This window comes from Pyrgilauda ruficollis, unplaced genomic scaffold, assembly GCF_017590135.1.
Source record: "Pyrgilauda ruficollis isolate IOZ18807 unplaced genomic scaffold, ASM1759013v1 scaffold29, whole genome shotgun sequence".
Taxonomy (NCBI): Eukaryota; Metazoa; Chordata; class Aves; order Passeriformes; family Passeridae; genus Pyrgilauda; species Pyrgilauda ruficollis.
In genome coordinates this window covers 15438288-15455736 of record NW_024524266.1, presented here as the reverse complement: position 1 = coordinate 15455736, position 17449 = coordinate 15438288, and the positions used below count along the sequence as shown (strand labels likewise).

At 33.2% G+C, this 17449-nt stretch overlaps 1 protein-coding gene across 8 annotated transcripts in view; it reads left to right on the top strand.

The window, feature by feature from the left end:
• Positions 1–17449, top strand: part of DMD (dystrophin) — a 1148466-nt gene that overhangs the window by 565226 nt on the left and 565791 nt on the right. For all 8 annotated transcript variants that reach the window (XM_041472370.1, XM_041472371.1, XM_041472365.1 and 5 more), the window contains 2 exons: positions 9518–9712; positions 16244–16416. In XM_041472370.1, coding sequence (XP_041328304.1) covers positions 9518–9712; positions 16244–16416 — 368 coding nt within the window. The remainder of the gene's footprint in view (positions 1–9517; positions 9713–16243; positions 16417–17449) is intronic.

Below are 17449 nucleotides of genomic sequence, written 5' to 3'. Positions count from 1 at the left end.
GTTTGATAGTTACCTGCACCATGCATAAAATACCAGCACCCTTAATACTTCATTTTTCCAAATAAAAGTCAGTATTCTCTTTAAGATCATTTAAAGGATTCAGAAATTCAAAATGCCTGTGTCCTAACTGGATAATAATTTCAGGTGAGAGAATATGTGATCAACTCCTGGAACCAGATTAAGGACTGATAAAATTTACATTTGAAATTCTAGATTTTGTTTACTTTCAGTCTTTAAGAGCATATTACAATCTTCAGTTAATATTTCCCTGTGGAGCTCTATTTAGTTAATTTAATAAAATTTAAACATTTTTTTATACCATGAAAATATTTTTATATATCAAGATATTTTCTAAACTATAAATCAAGCATTAATTTAAATAAATATATCACTGTTAGATAAACACAGGACTTGGCGTCCTGATTATCTGTCTGCATCAAAATAACATGGACACTTCAATGGTGATGTGCTACCATTGTTTTCAGTTGTTTTCCACTGTTTTCACAAACACTGGTGCTGGAATGGAGTGGTTTTCTTCTCTTATGCTTACTTAAGCATTTCTTGGGTTAAATAAACAAGTAATGGTTGCCAAGAAGAAGGGGCAAGCTGATGCTTCTTTATTTCTACAATGAGTGGAGAGAGCGAGAAATAAAATAGAGAAAAGACATTAGAAAAAACAGCAAAACACTTGCTGGATAGAAGAACTGTACAGTGATGGATTAGTATCCAATTCACCTGTGCACTTTGGGTCTCTTAAGAATGGGACAGAGGTGATACTGTGACACCATTTAACTTTTCTGACATTGGCAGTGGCACCTTTTTAAACAAATAGCTTTACAGAATAGCTCAAGACTGGGCTTTTTTGACTGTGGTCTGCAAAAAGCATGAGGATGAATGAGGAACTTTGGGAAGAGAATCACATAGGTGATTCACATAGGTGAATGTTTGCACCTATTTTCCAGTATCCATCAACCTGGAAATTCCCATTAGAAAATGTATTCCAAATAGTTTAAGCATACTTAAAATCCTTTAATTTTCTGTCTGATTTAAGATAAGGTTGTGGGAAAGATGGGACAATATCAACTGAAGATGGATATTGTCTTTGATATAGCTCAACAAGGGCTAACTTTATAGATGTATTTTACAATGCACTTTAGCTTTCTGCCTAAAATGAATGCATGCAGTATTGCAGTAATTCAAGTGAAGACAATCCATAGCCTTTTTGTATAAGCAGACAAGTTTACTGTGCAATTTTGAGTTTTTCTAAAGCATATTTTTTCATCTCATATTTTCTTGTTAGTTCTGTATAGTATTCACTCTTATCACTGCAAAGCTATAGTATTTTAGCTGTACAATTAAGTTAAAAATCCCATATTGTGAGTGAGAGAACGATACAGAAAAGATGTTTCTCGGCCACTTTTTTTGTATCTGTTACAAACTTTAGTAAAATGATCTAAATCCCATTCCCAAGTTTAAAAATGAAAATGGATATCTTTGCCTTGTCACATAGGAGTGAAAACTCTTGTTGCAACATGGAATAAAGCAGGGTTATAAATTTATCTTTAAATTATGTAGTTATACAAATGTGGTCTTAGCCATGCTACAGGCTTTTCTCACTGGTCACAGAATGGCTGAGATGGAAACAAGACCAAGCCTTTGGTTAAAAAATTATGTACAGCATAGAACCCAGTGGACTCTGCTTTCAGACCAAACTATTATGCAACTATAATATTTTCTTCTTTATAATTACCCAGTTATTTGGAAAACAGTGCAGCTAATTGCCATCTTATTTTCTCTGCTATAGTATATTATGATTTATTAGTGTAATAAATTACATGCTGTGGATTTTGGTGTCAAAAATTACTTGGCACGATTACTGCATTAAATAATATGGGGAAATACCTACTGCAGAGTGATCTGGCCCTAAGTGACAGTATGTTTTGAAGAGATGATGTTCGTCTCTTGTTTGCAATTCAGAATGTCTACATCACTCATGGCTGGAGGGTTTGTTTTGGTTTGATTAGGTTTGTTTGTTTGTTTGTTGCTTTTTGTTGTTTTTCATGGATGTATCTGAGTATACACACAAAGGTAGGGAAGGAAGCAAATTTGTAGATGTACAGTGTAAGTGCTGAATTTTCTATTTGAGCATATTTAATTAGCTTTCAGAACTGGTGGATGGACAACAATTTTGTTCACATCATTTAAAGAAACAAATTTTTGTCCTGAAATAAAAAAATCAGCCTAAGTGACATAATTGTTATTATGTATAGCTGTATCTCTATAAATGTAGATTAAAGATGGAAAATAATTAGGTAACACTTTTTAACATTTCTGGAAGGCGTAAAAGTTTTGGGTTTAGGACTTTGTTCTTTGAAGCTGTTTGCATTCATTATGGATGTGGTACTTCAATATTATTTTTACTTATTTCCCAAATTAAGTTGACATTATCTAACAGATGTAGCTAGCATAAATATCTGGAAAGTTAGCATCACAAATCAGCAGTCAATTCCAAAATGATCTAGTCAATTCAGATATCAGTAGTCTGTATTCTAACCTATCTGAACTTTATCATTAGTTGGTTCTTGGTGATCACTCAGTTGTTACACATACATACTCAAGGCAGCCCTAAAGCTTCATGCCCTTAGGCAGCAAAGATGCTATCTAAGATTGGCACTTCTGTAGTCTTAATAAATCAGCCATTAAATAAGTTGGCATTGACCAAAATCTGTTCATAAGTAGCCTTCCAGCAAATTGTGTGATACTAGTTCTACCACTATTATCACTGTGTGCCCTCTATAGCTTATCACTGTCCAAGAAACAGGATTGTGAAATTCTGTTTTGAGGAGAAATAATCTGAAATACCTTTTATTCTTTTGGAATTATATTTTCTTCTGTGTGGCTGAGTTTATGATACTGGTTTAACAAAGTCAATAGAGCGTGTCACAAATAGACATTATAGCTACAGGGATATAGGACTGTGTACAAGAGTTTAATTTTCTGAACTACGAAGTAGACATTTACTGAAGTATGACATATATAATGTCTGTATGTCTTTTTAGTGTGAAAAATTACAAGATTAAGAAATGTCTAACTTCTCTGAATTTATGTATTCTATAGTTAGCATAGAAAATCTTTCATATATGTTTTGTCTACTGGAAGATAACACATATAAATCAGTTTAGTGTGAAAAATTACAAGATTAAGAAATGTCTAACTTCTCTGAATTTATGTATTCTATAGTTAGCACAGAAAATCTTTCATATATGTTTTTCTACTGGAAGATAACACGTATAAATCAATTACAAAAGTATTTTCCAGTTAAGCCATTATAAAATACTAAACAAAATTTTTAAATACTTTTTGAAAATCAGTCCAGGATGTAGATTTTTCAGTGTTCTGATTTTTCTCATTTCAAAATTTAATGTAAGCAGTTGCTTATTTTGTGATTCCTAATACTGATAAAGGCTGTCTCTCTTGGCTCATTGGTGCTATCTCCCCCCAAAATCCTACTGAGCGTGCATGGTCTGAGCAGTGTTCGGTAAATAATTATGATACAGACTCTTTAATGGATTTATTAATTCCTTTTATAATGTTACAATTTTCTGTTTAAAGTTATGTGACAGACACAGATTTCTTTGTCAGTTTTGCTCTGCTGCATTTATTAATATTGAGATATGCCATCATTATCAGAAGCAATTTGGATTTATGCATAATTTATTTAGACCAAGATACATTTTCTATATCTCAGTTGTTCCAATTAGTCAATAATGCCATGATGTTACTCTATTTTGTTTTTCTTTGGGACATGGTAGCATTGCAGATGCAGTGTAAGATACACATTATTTTTTCTTCTTTTGTTTTTTGAAAAAATTTGCTTATTTTGCATATACTGAATTGTATGAGAGTCTTTTGCCCCAGTCTCATAATAGTTGAAATTAATTTATTTTATTCATTTATTTTATTTTAAACTGATAATTTCCACTGATACCTACTTGCTAAGAAAAGATGCTTAGCAAGTAGGTACCAGTGGAAATTATCAGGTTAAAAATTAACAGCAGAACTGCTGGAATTTCTGAATCATCTTAGTCCCTTATTTCTGTGCAAGTTAGCAGGTCTTTAGTAAGGAGAGCTGGGGAAGTTTTCAAATAAGTTGCTTTTAGGTTCAATGTGTATCTGTATCTCAGTTTGAGGAGAGTTCCTGTCTAAATTACCTAAGCCAGAACCAAACAAAAACGTTGTTCAGCATTTTTCATTTTAGAAAGAGAAAGGGAATTTTCCTACTTGACCAAGTGTATTTGATGTCTTGGAGGGCTCCAAAGGCATGAGGGTGTGAGGAACACAAAGGGTTGGCTGCAGTATCAAAATGCTTTGTCAGAGTTTTTAAAGTATACAGAAAAAAACTCACCCAAAAACAAACAAAAAAAAAAAATCCCACAACATAAAAAAAACCCACAGCAAAGTTACACTTATGAATACTCTGGATTTACTGTTTTAAACTAATTGCTACAGCTTTTGTCTGTATTTTTCTTCTTCTCTTCCCCTGCTCCCACCATATGTAGATTGGAAAATAATATACTCATCAGAGTGTAGCAGAACTGTCTGAGGTATTAAGAGATATCCCATAATTTTGGCCTATACATACAGGAAAGAGATATTTTCTTACAGAGAAACCTTTTACATTTCAATCAAATTATGAAGGGAACTTAAATATAATTAAGTTCAGGCTGGTTGATGCCTGTTGATAGATAGTTTTCAAAATCAAAGTCTGCAATTTTCTATTGCTACTCCTAGAATCTAAAATATACTGAAATGTTTTCTAATTAATGCCATTGTTAGGAATAGCTTCATTTTTGCTGGCTTTATTTAATTTTATGTATAGACCAAGCAGAGTCGTTTTATCACAGGAGAAAAACTGTGAAAGCAGCATTTCTCGAGTAAGGCATGTTTTAGCAGAGAAGTGTTGTGAAGGCATAAAGCACTCTCTGTCCAAGAACAGTGCTGAAAATAGTAATGTATATTTTCAAAGTCCCCTTTTTTATATAAGTGACTGATGAAATCAGATACAAGCATTAAACTATATGTTCTTTTTGTACTGATAACTTGTTTGTGATTGACTAAGACCATCCAACCTCATAGTGGAAATTCCATATAATCAGTATAATTTTGGTCTTTCTACTTATATGCACACTAACAGGTAAGAGATGCTAGCAACACTGAAGGCAGAATAAATTTCTCTGAATGTTAGCTGACCTCACCACTCACAGTTGGCATAGGAGCAGGAGAATAAAAGCTTTTTTATAAATATGTACTTTAAACTGGATATTGACCTCTGATAGCATTTTACCATACTTTTGTGTGTCTAATTTTTTATTTGATATATTGATGGTGAACATGGGCTAGCAGATACCATGTAATTCACAAGTTTTTTGGATCCTCTCAGATATCACTGCCTTTTTCCAGAATATGTTTGTTGTCTACTCCTTTTTTTTCATGTGTGTAGCACACCACATTTATTCTGCAGAGGTCACTGACTTTTTTGCACTCATATATATCTGCTTGCAAGGAATACTTTCTCAAGTGTTATTTCACTTTGGGAATAGGCACATTTGTTTGTTTTCCTTGAACCTCTCATCTGGGGGCTGCCGGAGCAGTGTTGAGGTATAACAATGAAGATGGGAGTGTTTTGCAGCTTTACTTCTCCCATGTTTGTGTGAAGTCATCATGAGAGGGACCAAAAAATGAAACAGTTGTCAAGATGTGACACAAGAAAGTTGGAGGCTTTCTGGGTTTAAACTCTTGAACAGCAAAAGTGATGTTGGGATTATTCCCTCTGCAAAAAGAGGAAAGGAAATTATACACTGAGATTGGTGAAAGGTGCTTTAACAACAAATTTTCCACTGTTAAATGGGAATTGGCAGCATTCTCCAAGACTAGTTAGCTCTGATGCCACTGCTGTGTTAGATGTAGGCAGTAATGATCACAAGTATTTCTGTTGGGAAGGTATATTAATTTCTTGGCAAAACCTGCATTATTCCAGTAATTTTTTGTTGAGTTTTTGTTGACATTTTGTTTGTTTGGTTGGTTTGTTTTGGTTTTGCTTATTTGCCTTCTCTTTAAGGGTCAGGTCATTATTTTTTTCTTACAGTTTTTTTGCACCTGGTGTGGCATGGTAACTATCAATAAAATGAGTTTAAGTGGAGTCATGTGTATAGAAGGATTGTGTCCCTTAATTGAAATTATGTAATGATGGGGAGGAAAATTCAATTTACTATTTGAGACATGGCAATGCTTAATAACAAGCATTGCATGAAATTTTGAATCTTACACAAAAGAAGTTGTCCTTTCAGAGATGAAAAATAATTTGCACATCATTATATCACTGACAATCAAGGAAAAAAAAATCACTAAAATTGTATTCTACAGAAATAGCAATATAGGAAATGGCCAGTTACCCCAGCATTTCCCAATCACTTAACAGTTTATTTGTATTTTATATATATGTTGTACTATATATATTTTTAAAATACTAAGTATTTTCAAGTAACTGTAATGCATTCTGCCATTTCATTGGAGTCATCTTACCCAAACCCATTCTTAAATGGTTATCTATATCTTTAGTTTCCACTTTCCTATTAATTTTTAATCCTTATAAAATCTTAACCTGCCATGATTCTGATAAGCCATTTTGGCATTATCAATTACATATATTTGTACTGAGTTAATATTATTTTAGTAGTAGTTGCTCCCAGCTGCTGTGATGTCCTTTCTTAAGGTTTTTCTTCTCAGTACAATGCTAGGACATGATTCACTTTCAGCTTTGCATTTCTAGTAAAATGCTTGTCCAGAATATAAGGAAGGACTCTGCCTGTTTTATTGTATAATATAAGGCAATTCCAGGGAACATTGGGGCAAGCTAAGAATGCTTCTCTTTGCTGATTAAAGTTGTCAGTTCTGCACCTGCCTCCCCTCCATTCCTTGGTGCACGATGGCATCTTCTGCTGTGGGTTCTCTCATGATACTTTCAATGCAGGAAAGACAGAATGGAAGAAACACCTGTGACCTGTTGAGAACCCCAATAAAGACAAAGATACCTAATCCTTTATTACTAAAGGAGTATCAAATTTTCAACTCTTTTTAAAAAATAGTATTGAGAAACTAATTTATTTTGACTGTGACTTTTTTTTGTCTTTAAATAATGTACCAAAATATAAGGGCATGTTCTGGTAGGTGTCTACTTTTATAAATCTATTCTTTTGTTTATTTATTTACTGATTTCTCCGATTGTAGTGTTTTACAGTTTGACTAACAATATAAACAGCAGAGCTATACAAATAATCATCCAGCTATGAGAAATGTTTAAAGTTTCCTGGAAGGGCAGTGTGAATATATGGTTGCACATATCCCAATTTTCTTCATAACAATGCTTGATAGGTGCCTGATTTTGCCACTATAAAAATTGTTATAACCATAAAATGATTACACAACCAATTTCTTCTTGACTTTTTTGTAGTTTTAGAGTGAAAAAACACGGATTTTGTGTTATCTAAGTACATGCATGTGCATATATGTGTGTATATGTTTATTGGCCTAAATTTGGGTTGAAAAGAATAGGCTAATCTCATACAACTATAGAAAGCAATTGTATTTTGTATGCTGCTTCACATATTCACGTGACCTCTTTTTGAGTGGGAACGTTTGCACACTTAGCATGCTCTTTTCATTACCGTGAGTAGAAATATTCTGTCCTCCGAGTCAAAAAGAACAATCCACATATAGTTAAAATATTCCTTCTGTGGGTCTGAAGTTCATTGCTGCATGTAAAAGTGTCTCAGTGTAGTCATGAGGAATTAAAATATATATATTGCTGCATGCAGATCTTAGTGGCCTGTTCAAATTCTCCCATTTTCTAATCAAATGGGACAGCTTTTTCTTTAGGTTTACTGGAGTAAATTCTTATTTTTGCAGGGCCTGTGATTCATGAAACGTTTTTTTTTTTTTTTTAAAGCAACTTATTTTAAATAATAAAAATTATAGCAGTAATATGTTAATTAGAGAGGTTTCAGTGTTAGCAGATATACAGAGATAGTCATTTAGTGAGAAAAGTGTAAGCACAGCAATTAAATTTGCATAAGAAATGCAACAGAATAACACAAGTCTACTGATAACTTTATGGGCTTTATATGTGATATGCATACATCTTCTAGAGTGTGTATATGCATATTTTAAGACTCTAAAGAAAATTGAAGAACCAGATGACTCAGCTCGGTAACTGAAGAGAGAAATATGTCCTGAATTAAAATGAGACACCTTGCTGAGGTAGTGTGTGCTTATGTTTGTTTTCTTTTGCATAATGAATAGCTAAATAATGATATTGTTTTCTTCAGGACCTTTGATCAATTGTCTTTCACATAAATGGCTCCAAATCTAAATAACGGAATTTTTGAACTTTTACCAACAAATACTTGTACACTTCTTTGTGGTTGACAATAATTAAAGTTTATATTTTTGAGATGACAGACATCAAATGCAAAGGATCTTGATCCCACAATAGGAATCCATGAACAAATTTACACTTGTGAAACCACAAATAATTGTTATCTTAAACTATCTGTTTTTTAATGGGCATGCAGGTGATTTAGTATTTGAAGTTTAGTGAAAAGGAGCAATCAGAGGTCTCTCTGCTCCAAATAACGCTTTAGGTATTACATTTTTATCTGTGATTCGTTAACAAATCAAATGGGAAATACAGAGTATTTATATAAACAGCCACTTTTTTGTTACCTTTTATGGCATTATGTTTTCAAATGCCGTCAATCAACTCTTAAAACCAAAACATTCTGAGATGTCTTTACATTTGGTGTATGCATGTGCTTCCAGAATAGGATGTCTATTTCATATTTTTCCATATTAAAAAAAAGTCCTGAATTCATGAAGTGGTGTGTTGCTGAGTTTCCTTTTAAACTTAAGAATACATTAAAGACCATTCAAATCAGAAAATTCCAAGTGACACGTGCTAGATTAAAGAACAGATTTTTAGTATAGTTGGAAGTATACAGTTGGCATATTTGCTATATGTTGCTTTTTATTTAAGAAATTCTGTCAATTATGTGAGTCATTATTTTACTTGATACCTTGGAATTATTTTAGACTTGGCATGCATGAAATTTCTTAATGAAGGACAGATTTTAAGAGGTGTGGTGATATGAAATTAAAGGGCAAGCACTAAAATCTCAGTAACACCATAATCTCAGCATACTCTTGCATTTCCTCTCTGCATTTCTTTGGAGAGTAGAAGAAAAGCTTGCACACTCTTGCAGGATTAATTTCAGTACCCACCATTTCAAACACACAAGGAACGTGAGTGATCTGTGTCAGAAACCTCAGATATTTCCTGCATTTGTCCTTGGAAGTTACTTTTGATATTTTTGTTTCTGGGTTGTGACCTGGAAAAGCACTGTTGTAATTTTGTCTGGTGTTAAGAAACTAAAGGACGCATTCTGTTGTATATCTGTACTAGCAAACAGTTCGTGAAGATACAACTTTTGTGATGACTGAAACTAGGACTGTGGAAACCACTCATGTGCCTTCTACGTACCTGGCAGAGATCCTTCACCTTCTGCAAGCCTTGTCTGAAGTGGAAGAGCGCCTTAATTCCCCTGTTCTGCAGGCTAAGGACTGTGAGGACCTCTTCAAACAAGAAGAGTGCCTCAAGGTAAGATGGAAAGATTTTCTTAGTAATGATTTGATTGCATCATTTTGGGTCTTCTCTGTGTGGGCAGCCTGTGCTCATTCTGAGACATCTGTTGTAGAAGTTCTAAGCCTGTCTCTGTGATGTGTGCATATATGGATGTTTGTATTTGGGGACACACTGGGATAAAATAGGAAAAATTCTGAAGTGCTCATTTATTTTCACCTGTTTAACTTGTATTTGGAGGACAAGAGTGTTACACTATCTGCATATTAAGTCCTTGAATGTGAGAGAAAGGATGGAGAGGCACAGTATATTTGAAGATAGAATTTGTGGTGAAAGCTTTGTTTGCATGTGGCTAATGGAAAAAAAATTTCTTCACTGAAATGTTTTTTAAGCACAAGAACAGACTGCCCAGGGAAGTGGCTGAGTTACCATCCCTAGAGGTATTTAGGAGATATGTAGATGTAGCGCTTGGGGACATGGTTCAGTGATGGCCTTGGAAGTGCTGGGTCAATGGCTGAGCTCGATTTAGATCTTTTCCCATCTAAATCACAGAATATTCTGAGTTGAAGGGGATCCACAAGGGTCATGTCTAACTCTAAAGCGAATGGCCCATGCAGGGACTGAACTCACAATCTTTATTAGCACCATGCTCTGATCAACTGAGCTCCTCTCCTAGTGGTGAAATGATTTTGTGATTCTGTGATTGGTAAGTATAAGTAATTACTCAGTAACCCTGTCAAGACCCAATCTTTGCTGTTTTATTTTAGTGTATGACTTCTAAAATTATTCCTATTGGCACAGGAACAAAACCAAGTAAAATTTAACTGTTGCATACCATGTTAGACCACAAAACCTTGAGGTCTTCTTGGGTCTGTACTCCATGCAGTTATTTCCATTTAGTTAGCAAAACAGAGAATATTATCCAATAAGTAGATAATATAGTTAAGTAAAAGCAAATTCAGTATTGTTAGCATGACTTTAAATATTACTATGTAGTTTCTTCAAGGCTTGAAATATTACTGCCTGGTTTGCTCAATGCTTGCAACACTGAAATCCTTTGAAATTGGTGGAATTTTTCCAACACAGAATTGACATAAGAAGAGAATAAGATTAAAGTTGTAAGCCTAAGTAGATGAATGAGTTATCAGCTTTTGCAGAATAATGTTTGTGTGAGGAAAGCCTTGTAAAAAATTGTGCTCAAGTGGTGTATGTAATTATAGCAATTCCAAATTGTCATCCAACATGAAGAGAAGACTATTTGCATTTTTCTGTGATTATTTAGGAACAGGATTTTTTTTTAAAAAAATAAGTAAATATTAGCCTAAAGAGGCTGGAATTTGCCTACAGTCAGCTATGAGAAAGAAGCTTAGAGGGAGAATCAGGGCAGTGGCTCTGGCTATATGCTTTGAATTTTCCTCTGTGGGAGCTCATTTATCTCTTTCCACATCAGAGGATATGTAACAAAACCACATCCATATGCTGCTGTTAGCTTCTGTAAAATCACATCTGTTTATGATTCTTATACATTCATAGACACACTTTAGGCATTTGCGTGCACACACACAAATATTCGTATCAGCTTGTGAAAATTAGGATGTTTTCAGTTTCCTAGCAAGGCAGTAGAGTTGGGTAGTGAAGCATAACAATGGAGAGTTGGATCAAAGGAAGCATGGAACTGGTAATAGGATGTCAATCAGTAGATGTCAAATACCAGTAGGCTGTTTCTATTACCACTTCTGATTTAGTACCAGTAAATTAAAGTCAGTCTGAGTATTGAGCACAAAACATGCCAATCTAATTGTCATTCTTCATTTTAAACAATCTCTTCTGCACAAAAAGCAAACAATGAAAAAAACCCAACAAAAAGCAAATCATATACTATGTAAATCATGGCTAATGAGTGCCTTCTTGATCCTTGTTGATGAACTTCTGTTCACAGAAAGATTGGATGGAGAAACAGAGGATGGAAAAACCTCTGGAAGTTTACTGGGAAATTGCTTCCTTTTAGCTCTTCTTAATGCTTTATGTTAGAGCTAGGATCATCTGATTTATATCCTTAAGTAATCTGTTGTTCACCCACATACATTTGGTATTATTGGAGTTGACACCAACTTTAATAATATTGATTACTGAGGTTACAAGTAAGTACTACCATAGGTTTAATTTAACTGAACTATTAAATTGTTATGAGATGCATTTGCGGGCAGAGTTCCATCTTCCTCCAAAATAAATCTCCTTAGAAGAGGCAAATGGGTCTTGCACATTCGTGGGCTTTTGGAAGGGTGTAGGTTTGATCTAAGCCTGCTTAATGAATATTTATTTCCAAGGAAAAGCATCCATCATTGTCATTATCCTGCAGTAAAAATAGAAAAGTAGTGCATAAATTGTTCAGCAGCTGGTTGGGAAAGGTTTGAAATTAAATTGTCGTTGATTTTTTTTTCTCTGACAGATTTGCATGAATCAAATTACAGAACTGTCATGAATAGCTCTGTGTTTTAAAACTAGAGCTTTTCATTCTTTTTTTCACTCCCATTCAGAGAGAATCCATTTTAATTAATCTGTGAAAGAAAAAATAAGTTTATTTACAAGAATCAGTGGTAACAGCTTTGAACATTTCCTCCAGAGTAAATATGTTTAGTAAGACTTAAACATGATTGCTCATTACCAAATAGGCTAAATATTGAATAAAAATAAAAAATTGCTAATTTCAATTGTCATACCACTGACTTTTTATATCAAAGTCATGTGAAATAATAAAATATGAGGTTTTGTATCAAAAATCTGGTAGCTTTTAATATTTACTAAACTGTAATACTCTAATGAGCACATTTAGTGTAGCTATGGAAACCAGCTCATAGGAATGTTTTATGTTTTTCTCTTCATTTTAAGCTTTAGGGAGTGGAAAAGTCAGATAGAGAAACCAAGTCTTGTTACTTTATCTCAAAAAGTGAGCATTGCAATGTTTTCATCATCCCATTACAAGCTCTTTCAAGTATTATGGCATACAGTACCTCAGTAATTTTCTTTATCACTGTGCTGACAGTACTTTATAAATAATTTAAATATTACAGTTCTGTCAAAGATGAAACTCAAGTGGATTGTACAGAAAATTGTGGTTCATAGATTGATGGATTAGCTAATTTGACCTGATATATTCTCAATACAGTGTGTGTGTTGTTATAAGCACAGACATTATTTCAGTCTGCTACTGATGAGGTTCATATTGATGGAGTTCACAATCTTTGAGCTACCTGTGTAGAACTGACTGTGATTACAAAGGGTTCAAATGCATGAAAATGTGTAGGGTTAAAATGCTTTCAGATTTTAACAAATTATCCTTCCTTGCAACTGATGTTTCAAATGTTTCCTAAAAGTTAAATCACTGTAAAAATTTGCATATGTTCTACTTAGTATGGTTATGTTGTTCATACTAAGACAAAGTTTTCCTTTGTAATGGTTATCTCATGCAAGCTACTTGACTTTTTCAAGCTCCACATTATTTAGTGGGAAATGTATACACTGTAATAAATATACTGATTAACCAGAGAATAAAACTAACCCATATTTATCTTTGCTAACTCATAGGAGAAGTGTATAAAAATGAAACAGTATCCCTGCAATTTAAGAAGTCTAATTTATAACCATATGTGTAAAAGTTTTTAGTAGAATTTTTAAGGATCACTGTCGTAGACATGGCATAGTTATGCCTGTTCATTACTTAATTCTATTAACTTTGAATTGAAAACTTACTTCCTGAGGTTACTTGCATTATATAATTTTATGGGGGATCTGCAGTAGGTTCTGTAGATTTTAGTGCCTCTTTTTATTATTATTTTTTAAATATTTTTAATTTTGTCAGGAACATCTTATTGTAGAATATGATTATACACTTAGCTTTCATATTTTTAATGATGTCATAGTTTTAATATGGAAAGCCATCTGGCTCTGAGGAAGAGATTTCTTATATATCTAAGATAAATTATAACATGCATAATCTCTTTAACAATTCTGCTTTTAGTTCATCATCTTCTATATTTCCCATATGGATTTTATTTAGTTCATTAAAAATTGTGTTAGTTTCCCTGTTGTTTTTTAAATGTAGATATTTTAATGCTCTGATTCATCTTTTCTCTTCTTTTTTTTCCTTTGGTAATCCTTCATCTACTGACAGAGGAGGTTTTTTACACTGTTTTCTACCGTGTTGTATTTCAGAATATAGGAATTCATTGGACACGTCACATATCCAGGATTCTGGCAGCAAGAATCCCCTTTCAAAATGGCTTAGGAAGTCAGTTATACCCATACTAGATGTTGTAACTCATAATTCCATACAGATTTTTTAAACTGTAATTAATTTGTGGAATTTTTCCAGCCATCCATGATTACTAACAATGGTGCTGTTACTGAGTTTCATGTTAGTACAAAAAGCATGAAATATTGTAACAAATCTGCTATACATATAATTATAAATCATCATTCTACAAACTTTTGGAATATAAAAAAAATGTATTTTAATTTTACACATTGGAATATATATTTGATGTGCTCTAAGTGATTCTTATCAAGAATAATCACGTAATGTGAAATTCAGAGTGATTTTCTACTGCAGCTCAATAAAAACCAATTAACCATAACTTAGAACTGAGTGTGCTCACATGCACTCTACAAATAGATCTGTCAGTAACACTGTGCTTGGTGACAGATTTGTACACAAATAGCCAAGGAACTGAATTTTTACAGGAAGTTGTCTTTCTCTGGCAGATAAAGACAAATTCCAGGTAGTGAAAATGAACTGGGGCTTGAGTCTCTAGCACCCGGATTTTTCTTTGCAGAGCAGTGAGATGGATCAGTCCCTAAAGGCTACTGTCACTTCAGCTGCTAATGATTTTCTGTTATCCTTTTTTGCTAAAAAATTAGCTTTGTTTCCTTTTGTTAACCATGTTACAAAATCTCCCAGGGCATTGTTGATAACTGCTTGCAGATCGCTCTCTTCAACATGAAAGATAGATGGGGAATATGTTTGAGATATATGAGTATATTTGTACACATATATATACATGATTTCTCTTTCATTTTTTTTCCTCATGGATATTCTTTATGGTGCATCAGCTGTATCATCTTGTTCTTTCTGTAGAAGCTCTGCTTTAAACAAAAGCAAAATTCTGACTTAGAAATTCGATACCTTTTTCATAGCCCACTAATTTAAACATGAAGAGATATATCACTTACCAATTCTGAAGTGCTTAGATACATTTCATCTATTTTTAATATCTAGAAAATTGATTTACTTGTTTGAAAAAGCCTAAAATGTAAATATACATAGGCACATATATTAATGTTCATTTGGTTGCTTAAACATGTTGAACACAAGTAGTGCCTTCTTGTGTGGCTCAGATGAGCTGATACTCAGACCTACTTGAAAAGAGGGCCACTTCACTTGGGTGCTTAAGTATGTCCTGGCAGCTTATAACATTTCAATTACATTTTCTCCTGTTCTTTAAATGTGCAATTTTTTAGTAAGGGATGAGGTTTTGTGAAGATGCTGCCTCCTTTATATTCATGGGATATATTCTTGGGATATTTAGAGTCATTTTATGTTTTTATCATCTGATATTTCTTGTATTCCGATTAGTAACAAGGAATATCTGAATTATCCATACCCTGAGTGTGTAAAACAAAGGTGTAAGTAGACCTGAGTAAGAAACACAGAATGTGAGACATTTTTCTGGGAAAGTCAAATGAGGTTTGTGGAATAATGACACAGACCAAGCCAGCTTTCCCTCAACATGATAGATTGCTGACAAGGAGGAAACATGTTCCTTATTGTGACTCATTCCAGAGACAAGATATCTACCATTCCCTTTTGATTTATAAATATTCATTTAGTGTGATAAATGTACGTCATGTTTCTCAAGACCTAAAAATTCAAATTATTATTCATATGGGGGATGTTATGGAATGTACTCCCCCTCACCCCCACTAAACAGCATATTATAGTGCTAGAGCTCTAGGAACCCAGGGAACCCAAAGGATTTTTTCTTTGGTTTTGCAGGGTGGTTTTGTAAGCAATTATTTGAATGCATTGCCTTCATATTTATGTAAGGACTTCAAGTCTTATATTTTACAAAATAGCAAATACAGTGTATTTATTAAATAATTAAAATACAGTAATTACAGTAAATACAGTAATTACAGTAAATACAGTAATTACAGTAAATACAGTAAATACAGTAAATACAGTAATTAATTAAAAAATTAAAATAAATTTTGGCAGGTCAGGAAATGTACTGACATATTGACATGCAGAACCTTTGAGTCAAGAGCACTTTGTTTCCCCTCCAACCATCAACTTCCTCAGATCTATTTCATTCAGTCTTCAAAGACAGGATGGACATTCAATTATTATACCAGGTTATTGTAGAATAACTCCTATTATCAATGTTATGGTTTAATTAGCATTTTGTACCAATTTCTCTTGTTTATGAACAATTACTTGTTATTTATAAAAACAATGTTTTGGGCTTATTTTTTTAAATCTTGATATTACAGAGCATTAAGGATAGCCTGGGGAGACTGCAAGGTCACGTAGAAATTATTAACAACAAGAAGACACCGGCTTTGAAAAATGTTACACCAAAGGAAGCAGCAAATGTACAGGAAAAGCTGACTCAACTTAATTTTGAATGGGAGAAAGTTAACAAGATGTACAGGGACCGACAGGCGTAAGTGACTTTTAAAACTTACTCTTTCTGATGTCTTTCTTCAGTATTTGGCCTATTGTTGATGATTGGTTTTTTGCTTCTTTTTGTCACAAAGAATACTTTCTTCTAACTAAGCATAGAACATCTATATAAGATTGTAATTTAATTTGTGAGCATTCTTGTAAAACTGAAAATATTAAAATACTTTAAGCAGCTATCACTTGGATTGACCCATTGAACTGATAATGATACATAAATTGTTATGATTAATGGGCTATACCTTTTTTCCAGCATGTGTACTTAAGAGTTAGCAAATAACTTGGCCTTAGATTGAAAAGTCATCATTTCAAGCAATTATTGAATTACCAGAGAAAAGTCCTTGACAATTCTTCTGAGAAAGAACAACATTAATCTGATAATGAAAATTATTTTGCATATATCAATAGTTCAATTGAAACTTTATTCATAGGAATTCCAGAAAATTGGCTCTTCAGTCATGCTGAAAACTTGACATTAAAAGTTTTGTTTGATATGCCACCTCAGAAGGCAATAGATTGATATCTGATAGAATATCACTTTTTGCACTACATATATGTTTTGAAATGTTGAAATACTTATCTAAGAAAATGGTAAAAACTTTTTCATTATTATACAAAATATTAGCTTTATGTGCAAATTATTACATTAATGATAGAATGAGACATGATTCTAAATGTGTGAGCAGTTACTGTAAGAAAAAAAAAAATGCTTCATGTGGGTTTAGCCTCTACTAATTTGGCTCTACAATCCAGTCCTTGGTAACTTCTATGTTTTGTTTGTTTAGAAATATTAGTAAACAGCTGTCACTGCAGATTCCTGGAGACATTATTTCTACTACCAACCGGTCACTAGCTTTGATTTTAGATTGCTGGAGAGAGAAGATATTAAAGCTTAAAAAAATAATAATCAGAGAGATAGTAAAAAATCTAAGTCTGTAATCTGTGTGTCATCTGTGCTTTGTCTCAACATTTAAAGTGTAAGAAACTGAGACAGATTTATAATCTGGCAAAGTTTA